The sequence below is a fragment of the Amblyomma americanum genome, chromosome 1 (genome assembly GCF_052857255.1).
Source record: "Amblyomma americanum isolate KBUSLIRL-KWMA chromosome 1, ASM5285725v1, whole genome shotgun sequence".
Classification (NCBI taxonomy): domain Eukaryota; kingdom Metazoa; phylum Arthropoda; class Arachnida; order Ixodida; family Ixodidae; genus Amblyomma; species Amblyomma americanum.
Window position 1 is genome coordinate 143,415,872 of NC_135497.1, and position 15,963 is coordinate 143,431,834.

Consider the following 15,963-nt stretch of genomic DNA (forward strand, 5'->3'; position numbering starts at 1 on the left):
CGGATTTTCTGTGTAACGGGGCCTATCTCTATTACTCGGACACCGTTTACGCGGCGCACAGGTTCACGGCACGAACCATGCCACGAATGGACAAGCAAATCTGCGCAACCGCATCACACTGCATGCCCCTTGCCTCTACCTCCATATACCAGCTCCGCAAGATTTTGGCGGACATGAGCCATGCGAGGCAAAGACAGAGTTCATTTCCAAGGCAATGATGACCAGGTGGACCGAGGGGAGCAAACGTGGAAAGCAGAAAGCTCTGCCAAAATCCAGCTCCTCTTTTCCGCTCTCTATACCATGGGTGGCATGCCGGTGTCTGAGCCACAAGGGACGCTCCCGCTGTCGTGTTAACTGTGCGATCACGCGCTTGTCTTGGTACGCTGCCGTTGCCACATGAGACCTCAAAAAGAAGAGTGGCGCGCATGTCACCTCAAGCCTTATCTCCATCCCTTAAAGGTGCACTAAAGAAGAATTTGAACTCGTCTTTTTACCACGGGAACTCTATCTACACATTCCGGGCGTTCTTAGAAATTTTTAATTATTGTCCTGTGCGGTCGATTGCCCTAATTAAATCAGATTAAACGTCCCGGCTCTCGCATTTTTTTTTTTTTTAACTCAACGCGGTAGGTAGGAGGAGTCAACCAACGCGTCAGCCAGTCCTGTGCCGGCATGCCACTCTGCTGTCGGCGGAGTGATACGTAAATCAAAGAGTCCATGTGTATTTTTATTTCCGTGGGCCTAATTTGTAGCTATATTGTCTGTGACTGAAGCTGTTTATTCACAGAAACCTAAAAAAGAAAATAAAAGCGAAAGTGAAGCTGCCACTGGACTGGCTGAAAGGCACTCCACACGTTCGTTGACTCCGTCTACCTACCGCGCTGAGTTCAAAAAAAGGCAGGAGCCGAAATGTTTAATCCGATTTAATTAGAGCAATCAGCAGCCCAGGACAATAATTCGAAGTTTCTAAGAATGCCCGGAACGTGTAGACAGAGTTCCTGCGGTAAAAAGACAAGTTCCAATTCCTCTTTAGTGCACCTTTAACCCCATGCGGTCTTAACCTCATGCAAATCATTTTCTGGATCCTGCAGAGTTCGAAAAATCTATCAGTGACTATACGTAGACAAGGACACCTTTGCAATAAACAGTGACATTGAGGATTAACTGTGCGGTTCTGGCTTTTTTCCCCACTTTGTCACCCCTTCCACATGTCGCTTTCCTCTGTTTAACTGTAACACTTCAGATCTGCTGACAGCGCCAAAGGCTGATACATCAATAAACTGATGTAGTTGCTTTTGTCCAGGAACTCGAGTGGAGGAATATAAGTGGACACTTTGCCTGCAATTTCCCCCACAACAAAGGCACTCCTTTACACAGAAAAATTTCTGGTAGTGTTCCCAAAGGGTAATCCACCAGTCTAAACTACTATAACTTTCCGTAGTGGCCCTTAAAATGGCGAGGCTGTCACTCTCTGCATGCTGGCACCCGGTAATTGCATTGCCCATGCTTAACGTGCACTCTGCTCCTGTACAAACTTTGCTGGACAAACAAGGACAGTAGTTAAAGTCTGTGAAGCTCCACTGAGACAAGTCACTTTGTTCCAAATACACAACAAGAATGGAAGCAGTGATATGGGAGGTAGATGGCTAAAATAATCATAAGCACAAAATGGCAGTACTGCAAGAACCACACACACAGACTTCACTTCGTTACAATAAACACCAACAATATCCAGCACTTTGCTTCTCATCCCCTAGGCTAAATGAGAAAAGACAATGCTGGTGGAGAATTTTCCAAAAGCATGCCAGCTGTCTGCCTTTAAGCCTTTTTCATCATCCTCGTCAACTCATTTCAGGGCCCCTGTACAGTACCGTAAGTGCAGTCCACTGCCCATGACAGGATGTTCGCTTTCGCATGTAGGCTTTGGCCCCTCATTCAGACTTACCCATAATAGACTATTAAAGGGTGCACGGTTTAAGCAGCCAGCAGCACTTCCCATATTTTGGCTGCTGCCTTGTTGCCAAAACAACTTGTGCAAGTAGCCCTACCCTAGCCCTACCAACGGGACCCTTGATCAAACTATCACTTTTACATCTTGCACAGTTTGAATTAATAGAAATTTTTGTCAGTTCAATCTATACATTGATTCAAGTTAGGTAACTACTAATTATCAAGCTTTTACTGTATTTACAAAGAAGGCAAACAGGTCAGGCTGGACCAGCATGCCATAACCCTTTGCTCTGCAGTGGAGAAGGGACAAAACAACAAATAATGCAAAAGCAATAAATAAGGATGAGCAGAAAAACAATGAGTATGGGAATGCATGCAACAGATCAGTAACGAGAGAGCTGCAAGGCCAGGAAGGTGTCACATGAAAAGTCTGTCAAGCTTAGCTTTCATGACTTAGGGTAGGGTCAAAAAGCTGAGGAACCCATGGTGCCCCTAATCGATACTGCTAAACACAATGTGATTGCTGAAAATGACTAATTACTTACCAAGTGGCCTAGGAACAGCCAGCACTCTCAGGCAGTCGAAGGGAAGGTTCGTAAAAGACCAGATGACTGGATGCACTCGCTGTTGCAAGTTCAATGAAAGTGCCAGAATGCAGCAGGTGTCTTGTCGGATGGCAATTCGCCTACAAGAAATGGCTAGATTTGCATGCAGCTGTCACAATACCCACTGAAGAAAAAAAGAAAGAGAAAGAACCCTCGTGCCACAACACCAATATACAACAGCAACTGCACACAAATCCACTCATTAGTGAAATCGCTCTTTTCAGCATACAGCAAGGTGCTTTGCATACTACAACCATGCTCTTGTGAGCCTGGCTATTCATTTCAGAAAAAAGCACATTGTAGTGAACAAGAAGAAAAAAAAACAAGCTTTTTAGACCATAAAAATAAAATGCAATGTTTAAAATGAGACTGTGTCCTGAATCATAAGTTGCACACAATTTCGTAAACAATGCGATTGCTCAAGCTCGTGAAAAAATTGGCAAAAAAGCAGTCTTGACCACGTTGCCAAATATAATTCTCTGTTATAATATAAAGCTTTTGCTCCAAACTTGAGTATGCTTCCTCATTCTGGGATCTTCACATGAACACCCTCCTTACCACCACTGAAACCTCCCAGGTAGCTAAGCATGTTTTATTTTGACTACTATTCTCATACTATTAGTGATAGCAGACCTTTCACTACAGTATAAAGCTCCTCAACTCAGTGTCTTGTATAAAAATTATCATTACAACCAGCCTCATAGTGATCCTTTTTTTTTTCAGCCACCATCAAACATTTTTGTCAAATTCACAACTGCACTGTCAACTACGAATCAAAGTACATCACCTGTGCAATGCATGTTGTGTATTGTATACCATTATCTCGCAAGAAAATGTGCAAGAGAGGCTGCTGTGTAAATGCTTGGCTCAAAGAGCATGAAATCTTTTTCTCCAGAGGATGGGGTGAATTTGCCTAAGCACTGCAGAAAGCACAAGTGCACTCTGTTAACACTACTGTCCTTGGGTGCCGAGAAAAAAGGAGCCAGCATGAAATTTTGGAAGCATACCGTATCATCAAAAAGCAGATAGATATGCTTGTTCAACAAGAAAATTAGATTTCCTCTTTAGAGGAGGAGGAGGGGGGACTTTAATGGAACAGGAGAGGTCTAACCTCTTTAGAGCACCTACAGACAACTATCAAAGCGTCTTTCCTTTTGCCTTTTTTCATGCAAATTGTAGTGTGTGCACATTCCTGGTTTCACTGCTGAAGAGTATATGTGTGACCTTCAGTGAAATAAAGTCAGGTGATAGTCCAGCGTCGTCCTCTGTGTCTCTCTGTACCTGCGTCCTTTCTGCTGATTTTATTCTTTCAAACTACCTAGAACCGACCATCAATTCAAAGGTGCTATACCGAGAAGCCGCACCAATTTGTACTTCAACTGCCTCATTCCTAAAACTAGCAGAGACTGGAACAACATTCCTGCCTCCATTGCATCCATCAGTGATCCAACTTTGTTCAAATCAGCCATATGCAACTACCTGATGTAACCCTGACATATTTTCATTATTTTTCACTTTTCGTTGCTTTAACCTACTTCTCTCTGCAGTGTTTCGGTCCCGAGTGAGAACAATAAATAAACAAAAATACTTTACACATGGGGGTTTACATTACTGTGCTCAGTGAGCCGAAGTGCATGCGATGCTTGCTACAGAATGTTTCTTGTTTGTGTTCCCCTTTAGTTATGATAAGAGATGTTTGTATTGTTCTGTATTGTAACTGATTTGATGCTTTTGCTTGCACTCTTCTTTTTACCTTAGTGCTTGTAAATAACCCCTCTAAGATAATGCCCAAAGGGCACTGTAGGTATTTGTAATAAATAATAAATAAATAAAGCATGAAGGAATGCCAGCTACTCGATACATTTTGCAAGTGAATACTCTGCTTTTCTGCTGGTCACAATTCTTTCAGACAGAAAGAGGCATTCACTGGACATGTTAATCGCTGTATGGCCAGTACTTGCTAATGTTGATGTTAAGAGATTACTATTAACAGAGGGTTATGGCCCGGTGTAGTACACACGAAGTGCAACAATGCAATTGCACCTGCCCCTTCTATGCCCCCTTGTCACGCATGACAGCCAAGCACGAGCGGTGGAAGACAACTTCAAATGCTGCACCCTTGACAATCTATGCTGCCCTGAACCCATGCATCTCATCCTCCCTGTAATGCTAAAAGCATGTTTTATTGGTGAGCATAACATAAGACCAGTATTTTTTCTTCACTTTATTTTTTTCTGAGAAAGAGGGGGGGGGGGGGGGGGGGGGGAGTACGACCAGCTCAATTGGAAACATAGCAACGCCTTCATTAGGGGTGCGTGAATGCCGAAAAATAACTCCCAAATTGGTATATCAAAACAAATGAAGAAAAAACCTGGATACTGAATTTAAAAAATCGGCCAAAGACTGCGCTTCTCGGTAATGCAATTTTTTAGTGTTGCTGCTGTGGTTGGTACTCGAACTGTAGGCAACCCCACATGGAACACGCAGTGTCGAACAGAGGTGGCTCTGGGTTTCGACATGCACAGCGTGCGCAGCATTCCACTGCCAATGAGCCTTGTCTTGGGCGAACAGCCAGCGAGCTCGCAGGGCACGCTACTGTGGCGCCATCTCTAGGGAGTGATGCATACTTTATCGCTGAAATCATCGGCAAAAACAGACGACGGCACGTGCTACTCTTCTTTACTCTTCACGCTGCCGCCGTTCCCTCCTTCTCCGCTTTCCTTCTCGTGCTCTCTTCACTATGGCCATCTTTCCTCCTCAGCTGCGCTCTGTGTTCGCTCTCTTTTATCCTCCAATGCGCTCATTCGCTTGGTGATGCCAAGACAGGTGCCGAAGCACACCACTCAACGCAGGAAAGCATGCCTAAGAGCTACGCTCTAAAAGTAGCTAATTTATTCAAAATGTGCTGAAGTCATGCAAAAAAAAGCAGTTTCTGCGCGTGCTCCAGAGATTGCCTTTCTCTCCGGGCCATGGCAATATTTCCAGCCAAACATACACAGCATGGCATGACAGGAAGACTTTACAATGGCGAAGCGTCGATAAAGCAGTTGCGTGGGTCGGCAGAGAGACAAAAGCGGGGACTGTTTTGCACGGAACAAGTGGTGACATGTGTGTTTATCATTTTTTTTTTTGTTGTTGTTCAGTTCGTTGCAGTTTCCCAGATGCAGTGTGCTTGTGTCCCTTTTGTGATTATTTCTGTTGTTGCTGTTTTTTGTGACCTGTGCCGCACAGCGAAGTTTCGTCCACGTGTAGTGTGGGATTTCTTTAGCAATTCACTGTTCGGTTGTGGCATGAAGTGCTACCAGTACTAAGCCATTGAGAATTATTTCCACCTGTGCAGTAGCAGTAGAATAAAAATGTGCATCATCACATCACTGGAAAGTCAACTACTGCCCTAAAAAAAAAAAAACGGGAGAAGAGGGAGGGATGGCAGGTCTTGCGTTAGCTCTGCACCGGCGCCGAGCCTGTCCCAAAATATACAGAATATTTAGTCAATTGAATAATAGGTATTCGAGTAATCGCACACCCGTAATCTACATCTACATAGAAGGCCTATAAATACCACATGTGCGCTTTGCTGTGGGCTGGCAATGAAGTGAATAAGGAAAAGTAGGTCAATTGATGCAAATAAAAAAAATGTAATTTTCACGCATAAAAAAGTTTGTTACTTCAAATGGTAAAAGTTCAGCACAAATCGAAACGAACAGCAAAATGCTACTCATAAACTAATTAAAACTTCGAACATTTGCATACAACTACTTGAAAGCTACAACAATGAAACTTCTGTAACAACACATCAATAGTGTGGTCATTCTTACTTTTAATTTTTATTCATATTCACAAAGGAGGACAAGATGCAAGAAAAGGGCATTCTTTATTATTTAGCTCGATGTGCTAAGCAGGCTACACAGTATTTACAACCACTCATTTTGCACTTTCCTTTGCTTGTTGCTTTTGCAGAGCCCATTTTAACTGAGGAACTTTAAGTAGGATATCTAACTTAAGGTGCACTTTCTTTTAACTTTTAGCCAAAAATTTTCTGAACTGAGCATTACCAAGGTGCTTAGCAAACTTTGATTTTACTCTCAACAAAAGCTGTGGGCACTTTCATTGTTTTTACCATGTATGCTGAAAAAGCCAAATCATCACTCAATCTTCTCAAGTCAGTTTGTACATTATAAGATCCAACTAGAAAACTTGCACTAGTGAACAATTACTGTTACTCATCAAAACTATACCATTCTTTTTTTCCAGCAGTGCCTGTACCAATATTCAAATGAAAGCTCTGAAATAACGGAAAAAAGAGAGAGCCACATATTCTTGACCCCCTAAAAGACAGCACTCATTATTCTCCAATACACTTCTATAATTAGATGAGCTTTAACCGAACTACCACAGATATCTTTCCCTACAAACAATGTTGTAGAAAAGGCAAAGATCAAACAAGTGGCCTTACATGGATCGGCTAGAAAAGGAAGAACAAAATGCAATATTGTGAGTGCAACAGCATAAACAAGGACAATGCACATGCTGCCCTCTTCTCTGGCACTTACCCTGGCCATGTCCTCAAGGGCTCATACAATATGAGCAGCGTGGGTTCATAGTAGCCATGCAGAAACTGCATGTCTATAACATTGTTCACCTTCTCTTCCAGTTCTGTCAGAGGCACTGGGTACCAGTCCAAGAGAGGAGGTTTGCTTGAACAGGAAAAATAAGTTGGCCTCAGATCAATACGAGTCACAGGTATGTTATCACCAGATTAGTTCAGCCTACTCAGCCTTTAACCAATCTGTTTGATACATAATGCTTGCAAACTCGGCCCAGAACATAAAAATGGCAATTCTAAACAAACATAGCAAAATGCTTGGACATCTGCAAGAGCATGCATGAGAGATAAAACACCAGTTTCTCTTCTCTGATGGCGTATTCTGCATTTGTATTCAAGGTCAGTGGACAAGCCTTCTGTGGTGCAGGGTTAACAAGCTGGAATTCAATTATAGTAGCCATAATGCACTAAAGAATGCTGTCCCCCCTCCGAGCGCCCCAGCAGAGTGGAATATAAGCAGCCTCGTAATTCAGATGCTATACCAAAAGTACTATGAAATTTAGGCTTCTTAGGCTCTTTCTCATACAACAATTTATGCATGAAGATGCTGCAGAATCAGTAACTGTCAGTGCCACTATGAAAAAAAAAATTATCCACGCTCTCTCATGCCTTTTAAGCAGCAAAGAACAGAAACAACAAAGGCAAATAAAATATAAATAAATACTGCACTGGCCAATTAAACGTCTGCATAAGCTTTGAAGGCATACTTTCCAAAGGCAATGCCGGAGTCCACTTCTTCAGTAGCTGCATCCTTCCGAAAAGGAATAACTGCTACTGTGCGGCTGTAGACCAACATGGCTGCACAGCGATTACATGGGTCTACACGAATCATGGGTAGCTGTGCGGTCTGCACATAGCCAGCCTGCAGGGAATAAAAGAAAGCAGCCTAAAGTGATCTGATAGGCCGAAATCATTTTGCAGCAGCTTTTGGCGCAGCCGAAAGTGCCTTTTGGCTTAAGCAAATTAGGACTTTTCACGCAAATTTGGCGCAGATTACTTGTATTTTGTCAAAATGAAACAGTATGTAGCAGGCTTCACCTTATTCAACAGCACTACAAGCAGTTTACCTTCATTACTTCAGTAAGAAGCCGCCGCGGTGGCTGAATGGTTATGGCGCTTGGCTGCTGGCCCGAAAGACATGGGTTCGATCCCGGCCGCGGCGGTCGAATTTCTATGGAGGCGAAATTCTAGAAGCCCGTGTACTGTGCGATGTCAGTACACGTTAAAAAACCCCAGGTGGTCGAAATTTCCGGAGCCCTTCACTACGGCGTCTCTCATAGCGTGAGTCGCTTTGGGACGTTAAACACCCATAAACCAAACCAACTTCAGTAAAGCCTGCGCTCATTCAGAACAGAAAAATGAACCTTTTATAACATATGTACATTCCTGATAAATGCAACATATTTTGATTATTTACCACCTTTTTAAAGGCATTCTCTCAAAGCCCAATAAATAATTAGTGATGTCAGGTTTGAGAACTAAACACGTCAATGCATCTACATAACAGATAAGAGCAGACCACAAACTAGATGGTGCAGACCTACTCTCATCAGGGCTACAAGAAATACCATGCCTGACTAGGACAAGCGAAATTCTTTAGAAATACTACTGATAATACTTTCGTACGACTGTTGCAAAAAAAAAAAAAACTACCTTTGTTGCCAAACAAAGCACTTCCTTTTTTTTCTTAATCAGCCTTTGTTTACCATGAAAACTGAGGAAAAAACCACTGCCTGTCTTAATAAGCACACATCAATAACGAACGCATACTGGCTACCATAAATCACTGACATCAAGCCATGAGATGGGTGGTCTACGTTTCAGATCAGCAATTCAGTCCACTCCTTGAATCCACCTTCAGGGATGGTTGCTATTACAACACTGATAATATAGACAAAAACAAAGTACTCTTAATTGTAGATGGTCATTATTTAGACACTGAAATAATAAACTTCAAGCATCTCACATACAACTAATGAATGGGAATGTGCAAATAGTATTTTTTCATAACTGAATCAAATATGTGTAGCTTCACTGCCAACTCAAATTCAAATAGAGTTGATAAAAAACCTAATTAAATAATCGAACGGTGGTAGCACCGAATCAAATATGAATAGAATATCTTTATAGATATTTGCTACTTGTGTGACTACAGATAAACTTTGATCAAATGAACTTCAATCTAATGTAATCCTCGAATTAACAAGGTACTTTAGTTTTCGAAAATATGTGTCCATTTTTTAGAGAAGTGATTTTTATGACTGCAGACACTAAAACTGTGATAACAAAGTTTTTTCTTTCCCTATGCTTCCCTTGATATCAATGATTGGTGGCTTCCATCAATGAGTCTGCTCATCTCCGCGCCCTTTTTTGTGATAAAAGTCATTTTTTTCATTTTAGATCTTAATTACTAATGAATGTTTTGCATTTTTCTTCACAGCCGGGGCTGCTGCTAATATGAATAAACAAAGTGACACTTACTGCTACCATAAAATGTATAGTGTTCCTTTTGCTTCTTTCTTGATGGCCTTCTTAGCATTATGTGCATGAAACCATATTTGATGTTGCTTTCTAGAGAGGCTTTTGTCTATTTGATGCTGAATTAATTCATGATCTCATTGTTACCGTGGCTGTGATACAAATGAGTTTTGTGCTGCATGTCCTGTTAGCAAAGGATGTTTTGCCTGCATTTATGTTGCAGCAAATGTCCTGTTAGCAAAGGATGTTTTGCCTGCATTTCTGTTGCAGCAAATAAACATTGTGCTATTTTTTGCTGCATTTCATATATTTCCTCATCTTCAAAATTCTTATTTCAAACTGCTGAGCTCTGCAAACCTTGAAGAACTATAATTTTCTGAGCTGAACAAGTCCTGAGAGGGACCGGCGCAATGCCTTTCTGAATTGGAGCCAGCGTAGAGTAGTGTCAGAAGCTAGCGCCACCATGTGGAAAGTCGGGAAAATACAGCAGCCCCAGGCAAACAATAGGAGAGCAGCCTAAGTGCCAGGCATCTAGAAGTAGAGGAGGTGTTGGAAGAATGCATAGGATGGAAATGTGATGATCACAGTGGTAAGAGCGTTGCCTGCCATGCCATCTGGTGTAGTACGGGCAAGGCTGGCACAAGAATTGGTGCAGCCAGCCAGGCCAGCCCATAGCTTTCGCTACCTTGTCCAAAATCGACACCGAAAGAAAGAGAGCCACATTAATTGATTCCTGAACCTCGGCAAAAGAACTGGATAGATCAGTTCTGTCAGCAAATCAGTCAGCTGTGAAGCCAGTCTGAAGAATCACACCTCACAACCACGCTTCCTGCTCGGACAATCCGCACGCAGGCACAAAGACGTGTAGGTTGTCGAAAAAAACTTCGACACGCCTTAATTGCATTTCGTGTCAATTATTTTAAACGCACTCGAAAACATGAGAACATACTAGACTTGTTTATCATTTTAAGCATTCATAATTTGATTTGTTTGAAAAATTTAATAAGACATTCAATTCGTTATTTAAAAATTTTAAATATTTGCACACCCCTACTAAGAAGCTTGTTTACAATTAAATATACCCCTAATGTAATCAGTGCATACCTTTACGTCAACCAAAATTTATAAAGAAATTAACCTTGCAATAAAATGCTCCCCATTCATGGATATGTAGTTTCGCACCTCTGAACAACTTAGGACGAAGGCAGTCACTAACAAGACTGTGAATATGTTTCCTAAAAATAACAGATAAAACAACCTCAGGATGCTTTAAAAGCAGTAATGCTTAAGAAAATATAAACAATAAAAGGAAAATAGCAAGAAAGGAAACAAAGAAAGTTAGGCAGAAAGATAAGTGGTGAGAAACGAGCTGCGAGTTTACGGCAAAATGTGGCAAAAATCTGCCATTTTAAAAAGGTGCTTTACTGAAATGTTGATACTGGTCGAAAGCTGTACTCCAATCTATTGAAACCTAGAAACGCCGAGAAGCAAAATAAGGCTATTTTGTCATTTGTCAGTTACAGCAGACCAAACAGCCATCAACGTGAGGTTGAGGAGACACACCGCTGTCAAAGACAATTTCTGCGCAAGTTTGGGTCAAGAAAATACTCACTAAATTAGGAGACTCCACCTATTATTACACTTGAGCCCTAGTTGTCATAACATCTGTCACAACTTTTGGCTGGAGTTGACTCTCCTGTTAGTCATCAAGGTAAGGCACTAATTTCCCACCAGTGTTTTAATTTTGAGTGATCCCCTTTGCCTGCTCTACACTACTAACAATTTACTCCAACAAAAAAATGCAAATACCAAGAGCAATTTAATCGACCAGCCCTAGCATGTATGCCAGAAATCTCATACATATGTACTGCTGACAACTGAACAGTTCCATGCAAATTTTTTTTCTAGCACATTAACTTAAATTAAGATGAAACTACGACAGCAGGCATTGATAAGCACATGCAATGGCAGTAACCAAAAGTACACCATTCGTACTAAAAGTACTTGACCCCAGTAAAAATCACCAACCTTGAACTCTTCTTTTTCAAACGACTTTATACAAACAGTTTTCAAGTCATGTGTGCTTGGATCATATTCAACCAAAGAAAGCTGAAACAAAAAAGAGCAAATAGACAATATGGTGAACCATGATTTTTCTGCTCACAGACACTTTCACCAAGCAGCTGGCCTGCATTGAAAAATACAACTCATGATGTATTGAGCACTACAACGCAACCGCATGCTCATTGGAACTTCCTGCTCCATTTCTTTCCTGCTTAAGTCGTCACAGTGATGCCGACCCAAAAAAGCAGAGCCAAGCAAGTGGAGACATTTCCTTTCTCTAGGAGGTTAAAATCTGGCTTTTTCAATAGACCACAGAAAATACCTTAAAAATGGCACCACCTCTCTTTGCACTGAATGACCATACCTTGGTGGCTCTGCCCTCCTACTGATGATGGTATGTTTACATATATTCTGACCAAAACAAGCAAGCACCACAAAAAAAAAAGAATAATAAATCAAGCTGACAGCCAAATCCCACCATTCTGATAAATTCAGACAAAAACTAAATGTGGGTCAACTAAGACAAGTGTGAACACCGATCTCCAAAGTGATGCAACAGTTAGTGTACAAACTTTAATTTAAACAACTTCAAAAAATGAAGAGCACAGAGAGCAAGGGATATTACAATGGCACTACAGTAAAACATTTAATTCGGCCCCCATTAGTTTGGAAATTTGAATAATTCGGACTGCCGCGAGAGTCCCGCTGAACGCCCATGCAAATTAACGAAGCCAGAAGCTCGTTTATTCGGATGCCGCGCTCGTCCCATGCTGTTCGCTGTTTGTGCAACGCCACATGCGAAAGAACTCCTGCATTACCATGACGCACAATGAAAGAAGCCACGGAGGATCAAACAGTGTGGAGCAGTTCTGCTTCAGACATTTCAGATAGCATGCACGAATAAAACACTTGACAGAACTACGAAAAATCGCTGTCGTCGTGCATTTTTATCTTAAGAGGAGACGACAATTGCTTACGTTCCTGCCAAATAAATTTCCCTTTAACGTGAGCAGTTTTTCAGCAAGTTTTGTGGGGCCATTTGATAATTCGACATTCGGATAATTCTGACGTTTTTTCCACTCCCTTGAAGTTCGATTAACACGGTTTTACTGTACTAACTGTGCCTGGTTGAGACATGTACCGCTCCAAGGAAACAACCCACGCAGTACGCTACTAAGGCACAGTGGTTATATTCTGATTTAGACAAAATGCTCAAACACCTGTGTGCTCAAATTGTGAAGAGGTAGAGGGGCGGTCAAGGTTACTGCAAAGTCCTGCACAACAGCACCCATCAGAGCCGATGATGTGTGTAAGCTTTGAAAGATGCTGTTTCACAAAAAAATGTATTGTATTATCCAATGAAACCACCAGTTATGGTTTTGCTACAGTGATGAATGGACACCTTTCAAGAAACACAGCATATCGATAAGATCACTGCTAGTTATTTCTAAGACTCTCTGCTCTCAAAGAGTAAAATCAAAATGTCAATAAGATTTCTTTTTGTTGTAGCAGCGAATAATCGCCATGAAATGCATTAAAGGCAATTTCAATGCATTCCAAATTATGCATACTCCTTATTTCCCCAGAAGTTAGGGCAATTAACCCATTAAGAACACTTTTTTTTTCCCATTATAGAGCGTACAGGGCATGAATGAAAATGTTTTTCGAATGCAATAATATACTAATCTACACAGGGCAGTTCTGCGACTGTTGTCACAGGCAAAACCAAATTGAGAATGCTACATGATGTATCTATCATTCACATATGTTCAACAAGCAACGAACACTGTAAGCCAAGTGTCTTGTTTCTTTCAACACAGTGACATGCATGCATCATATGGCACAGAGCCTGCGGCCCCCAACAGAACCGTTCATGAACCCTTCTGTAAAACACAAAAACTGTGAAGAAGCATGCTGTTCGGCACAGCCTAGGGTATAACAAATTACAAGTGCTACGTACAGTCACGAACATAATATTATGAAGCACGCTTTGGCGAATAAACTGCTCTCACATACTAACTAGCAAAAATTAAAAGGAACTTCACACATCTAGCAAAAAATGTCGCTGGTGAGCTCATATACAAACCGAAAAAACCTTTAAATTTTCTTTATGAATTGTGCGAGAAACGTTCAAATGCCGAAGCGCGCTCCATGATATTTTGGCCACACCTGTACATATACTTGAATCGAAATGCTTACCCCAGTAAACTGGAAAAAACCAGAAATTTATTAGGACAAAGTATGCACTCTGAACAATTGGAAAATGAAGGTCTTAAAACATAGCAGTGATCTGATATCAGCCTAAAAATTACTTCTGCAAACAAACAACACGAAAATGCATAGATGGAAGTGCCTTTTAAATAGATTCAACGAGCATTACAAAGAATTACATCATTAACATTGGAATGCAGACACAACTTGAGATCGGGCTTAAGTCTCACCCCAGTAGCCATAGCTGTAACAATGAGGGCCATGCCAATACCCTTCCACCAACCAACCTTCCACCTGACATGACTGCCCTGCCTTTCTGCCAACCATTATAAAATATGCACTCTAAAGTTCTGCTACACAAAACACACCAAACAAACAAAATGAACCGCACACCAAAATTTACAGCTAATACCTCTTTATAAGGCATAATACCAAAAAATCTGGAATAGATGACACCCTGTGACAATCAGATCCTTTCAAGGGCTTTGCTAGAAAACCAACAGTCATTCTGAAGATGCATCTGAGGCAAATGATGTTCAGTGACATGCTTAGCTTCAATGGTAGAATGGAAAGGGTCAGAAAAGTAACCTGGAGGATATAAGCTCAATCTTAACTGGCTGACAAGCACTCAAGTACTTTTTGTATTCGCACAAAAATAAGTGTTTGTGACATTGTGAACAGATTTTCATTATAACGGTGTGTGCCGAGGGGAAAAAAAATACTCCTACCTTGGCATCTCGGAAGCACAGCAACAGTGCGTCTCGTGCAGTAGACAAGCGAACAACTTCCAGGCATATCACATTACCAAACAAATTAAATGTATGCATGTGTTCCAACTTCACTCTGTGCTTCTGTTCAGCATACTGAAAAATAAGAAAAATCTGGTCCATAAAAACATCAAAAATTTGGCCTATGCACCTCATTTCTACAGGCTACAGAGCAATGCACCATGTATGCATTTAAAACTCACTTAACTGGCAAGTTCCCCGACATTCACACACATCTCATGTGTTAATATGCAATTTAGATAAGATCATGCAGTGGATGGCTGACTGGCATTGTGAATTTACATACTATTTTTATATGTCATTACCTGATGACTGCGAACAAGGGATAAGCCATTGCCAGAAAAAAATATTCAAAGCAAAAACAATTTTTCGATCATGAAGAGGTGTACTGCCATACTTATGAGCACTGTTTTTACCAATTTGAGTGTGAATAACTGGAAACATTATGAGGAAATGTCTGAAAATTTATGCAGCAAACCTATGACGGCTGTAGAGTGTGCCTAGTTACCTTTGACAATTTCTAAACATTATTCTTCTTGAAATTTTGCAAACTTGGCACACAAACTCTATTTTGCTAACTCTGGAGGCTTTTTAAAAAAAAGAACTAAGCTACAACCACTAATGTTTCATGCTGTGGTACGTTTGAGATGTGGTATGTATCCTTACCTCAAAATTTGGGCGTCTTATATACAATTGAAAATGAAAAGTATTATGAGTATTAGTGATGGAAAAGGCTCAAGTTCTTAACAATATTAATTTCTTTTTTTTCCCGCCAAGATGGGCGTCCTTGCATTCTACATCTGTGCTTGTAAAAGCACACCAATCACCAAGGAGGCCTCTGAGCAAAAGATAAAGACACGCTGGATGACTTGTCGGATAGTTTGGTAGGATTCCATGCACAAAAATACAGTACTGGGGCGATGGAAAGAAATGCAGAGTGAAGCCTAGGCACTCCACTGCCTGCAGTTCTTTTCGTCGCGCTTTTGCTTCGGTGATAGCAAAATGACGGTGCAGGCATTGGTGATGCGTTCTAGGACCACTCTAATATGTTTTTTTTTTACTGCCCAGGTAAAAGTGCGATGAAAAGAAATTCGAACAGCGGAGCACTTAGGCGCTGCATTGTTCGAGTGTCTTTTCATCGCGATAGTACATAGGAACATTGTCCATTTGCTGGCACTTGATGCAAGTGGGACACAAGCGTCCCATTGAACTCCCCCGAGTCCGATGGCGTCTAAAGAGATTTTCTTTTATGCCCATTCCT

The 15,963-nt window shown here is 41.2% G+C and overlaps 1 protein-coding gene across 5 annotated transcripts in view; it reads right to left on the reverse strand.

Annotated features, from left to right (window-relative positions):
• Window positions 1-15,963, reverse strand: part of Cpsf160 (cleavage and polyadenylation specificity factor subunit 1) — a 100,540-nt gene that overhangs the window by 74,898 nt on the left and 9,679 nt on the right. For all 5 annotated transcript variants that reach the window (XR_013310862.1, XR_013310863.1, XM_077647114.1 and 2 more), the window contains 5 exons: window positions 14,643-14,777; window positions 11,668-11,748; window positions 7,869-8,023; window positions 7,109-7,252; window positions 2,496-2,635 (listed from right to left, as the gene is read on the reverse strand). Coding sequence is in view for 3 of the 5 variants with exons in the window: in XM_077647114.1 (XP_077503240.1) it covers window positions 2,496-2,635; window positions 7,109-7,252; window positions 7,869-8,023; window positions 11,668-11,748; window positions 14,643-14,777 (655 nt within the window). In the remaining 2 variants the exon portion in view is untranslated. The remainder of the gene's footprint in view (window positions 1-2,495; window positions 2,636-7,108; window positions 7,253-7,868; window positions 8,024-11,667; window positions 11,749-14,642; window positions 14,778-15,963) is intronic.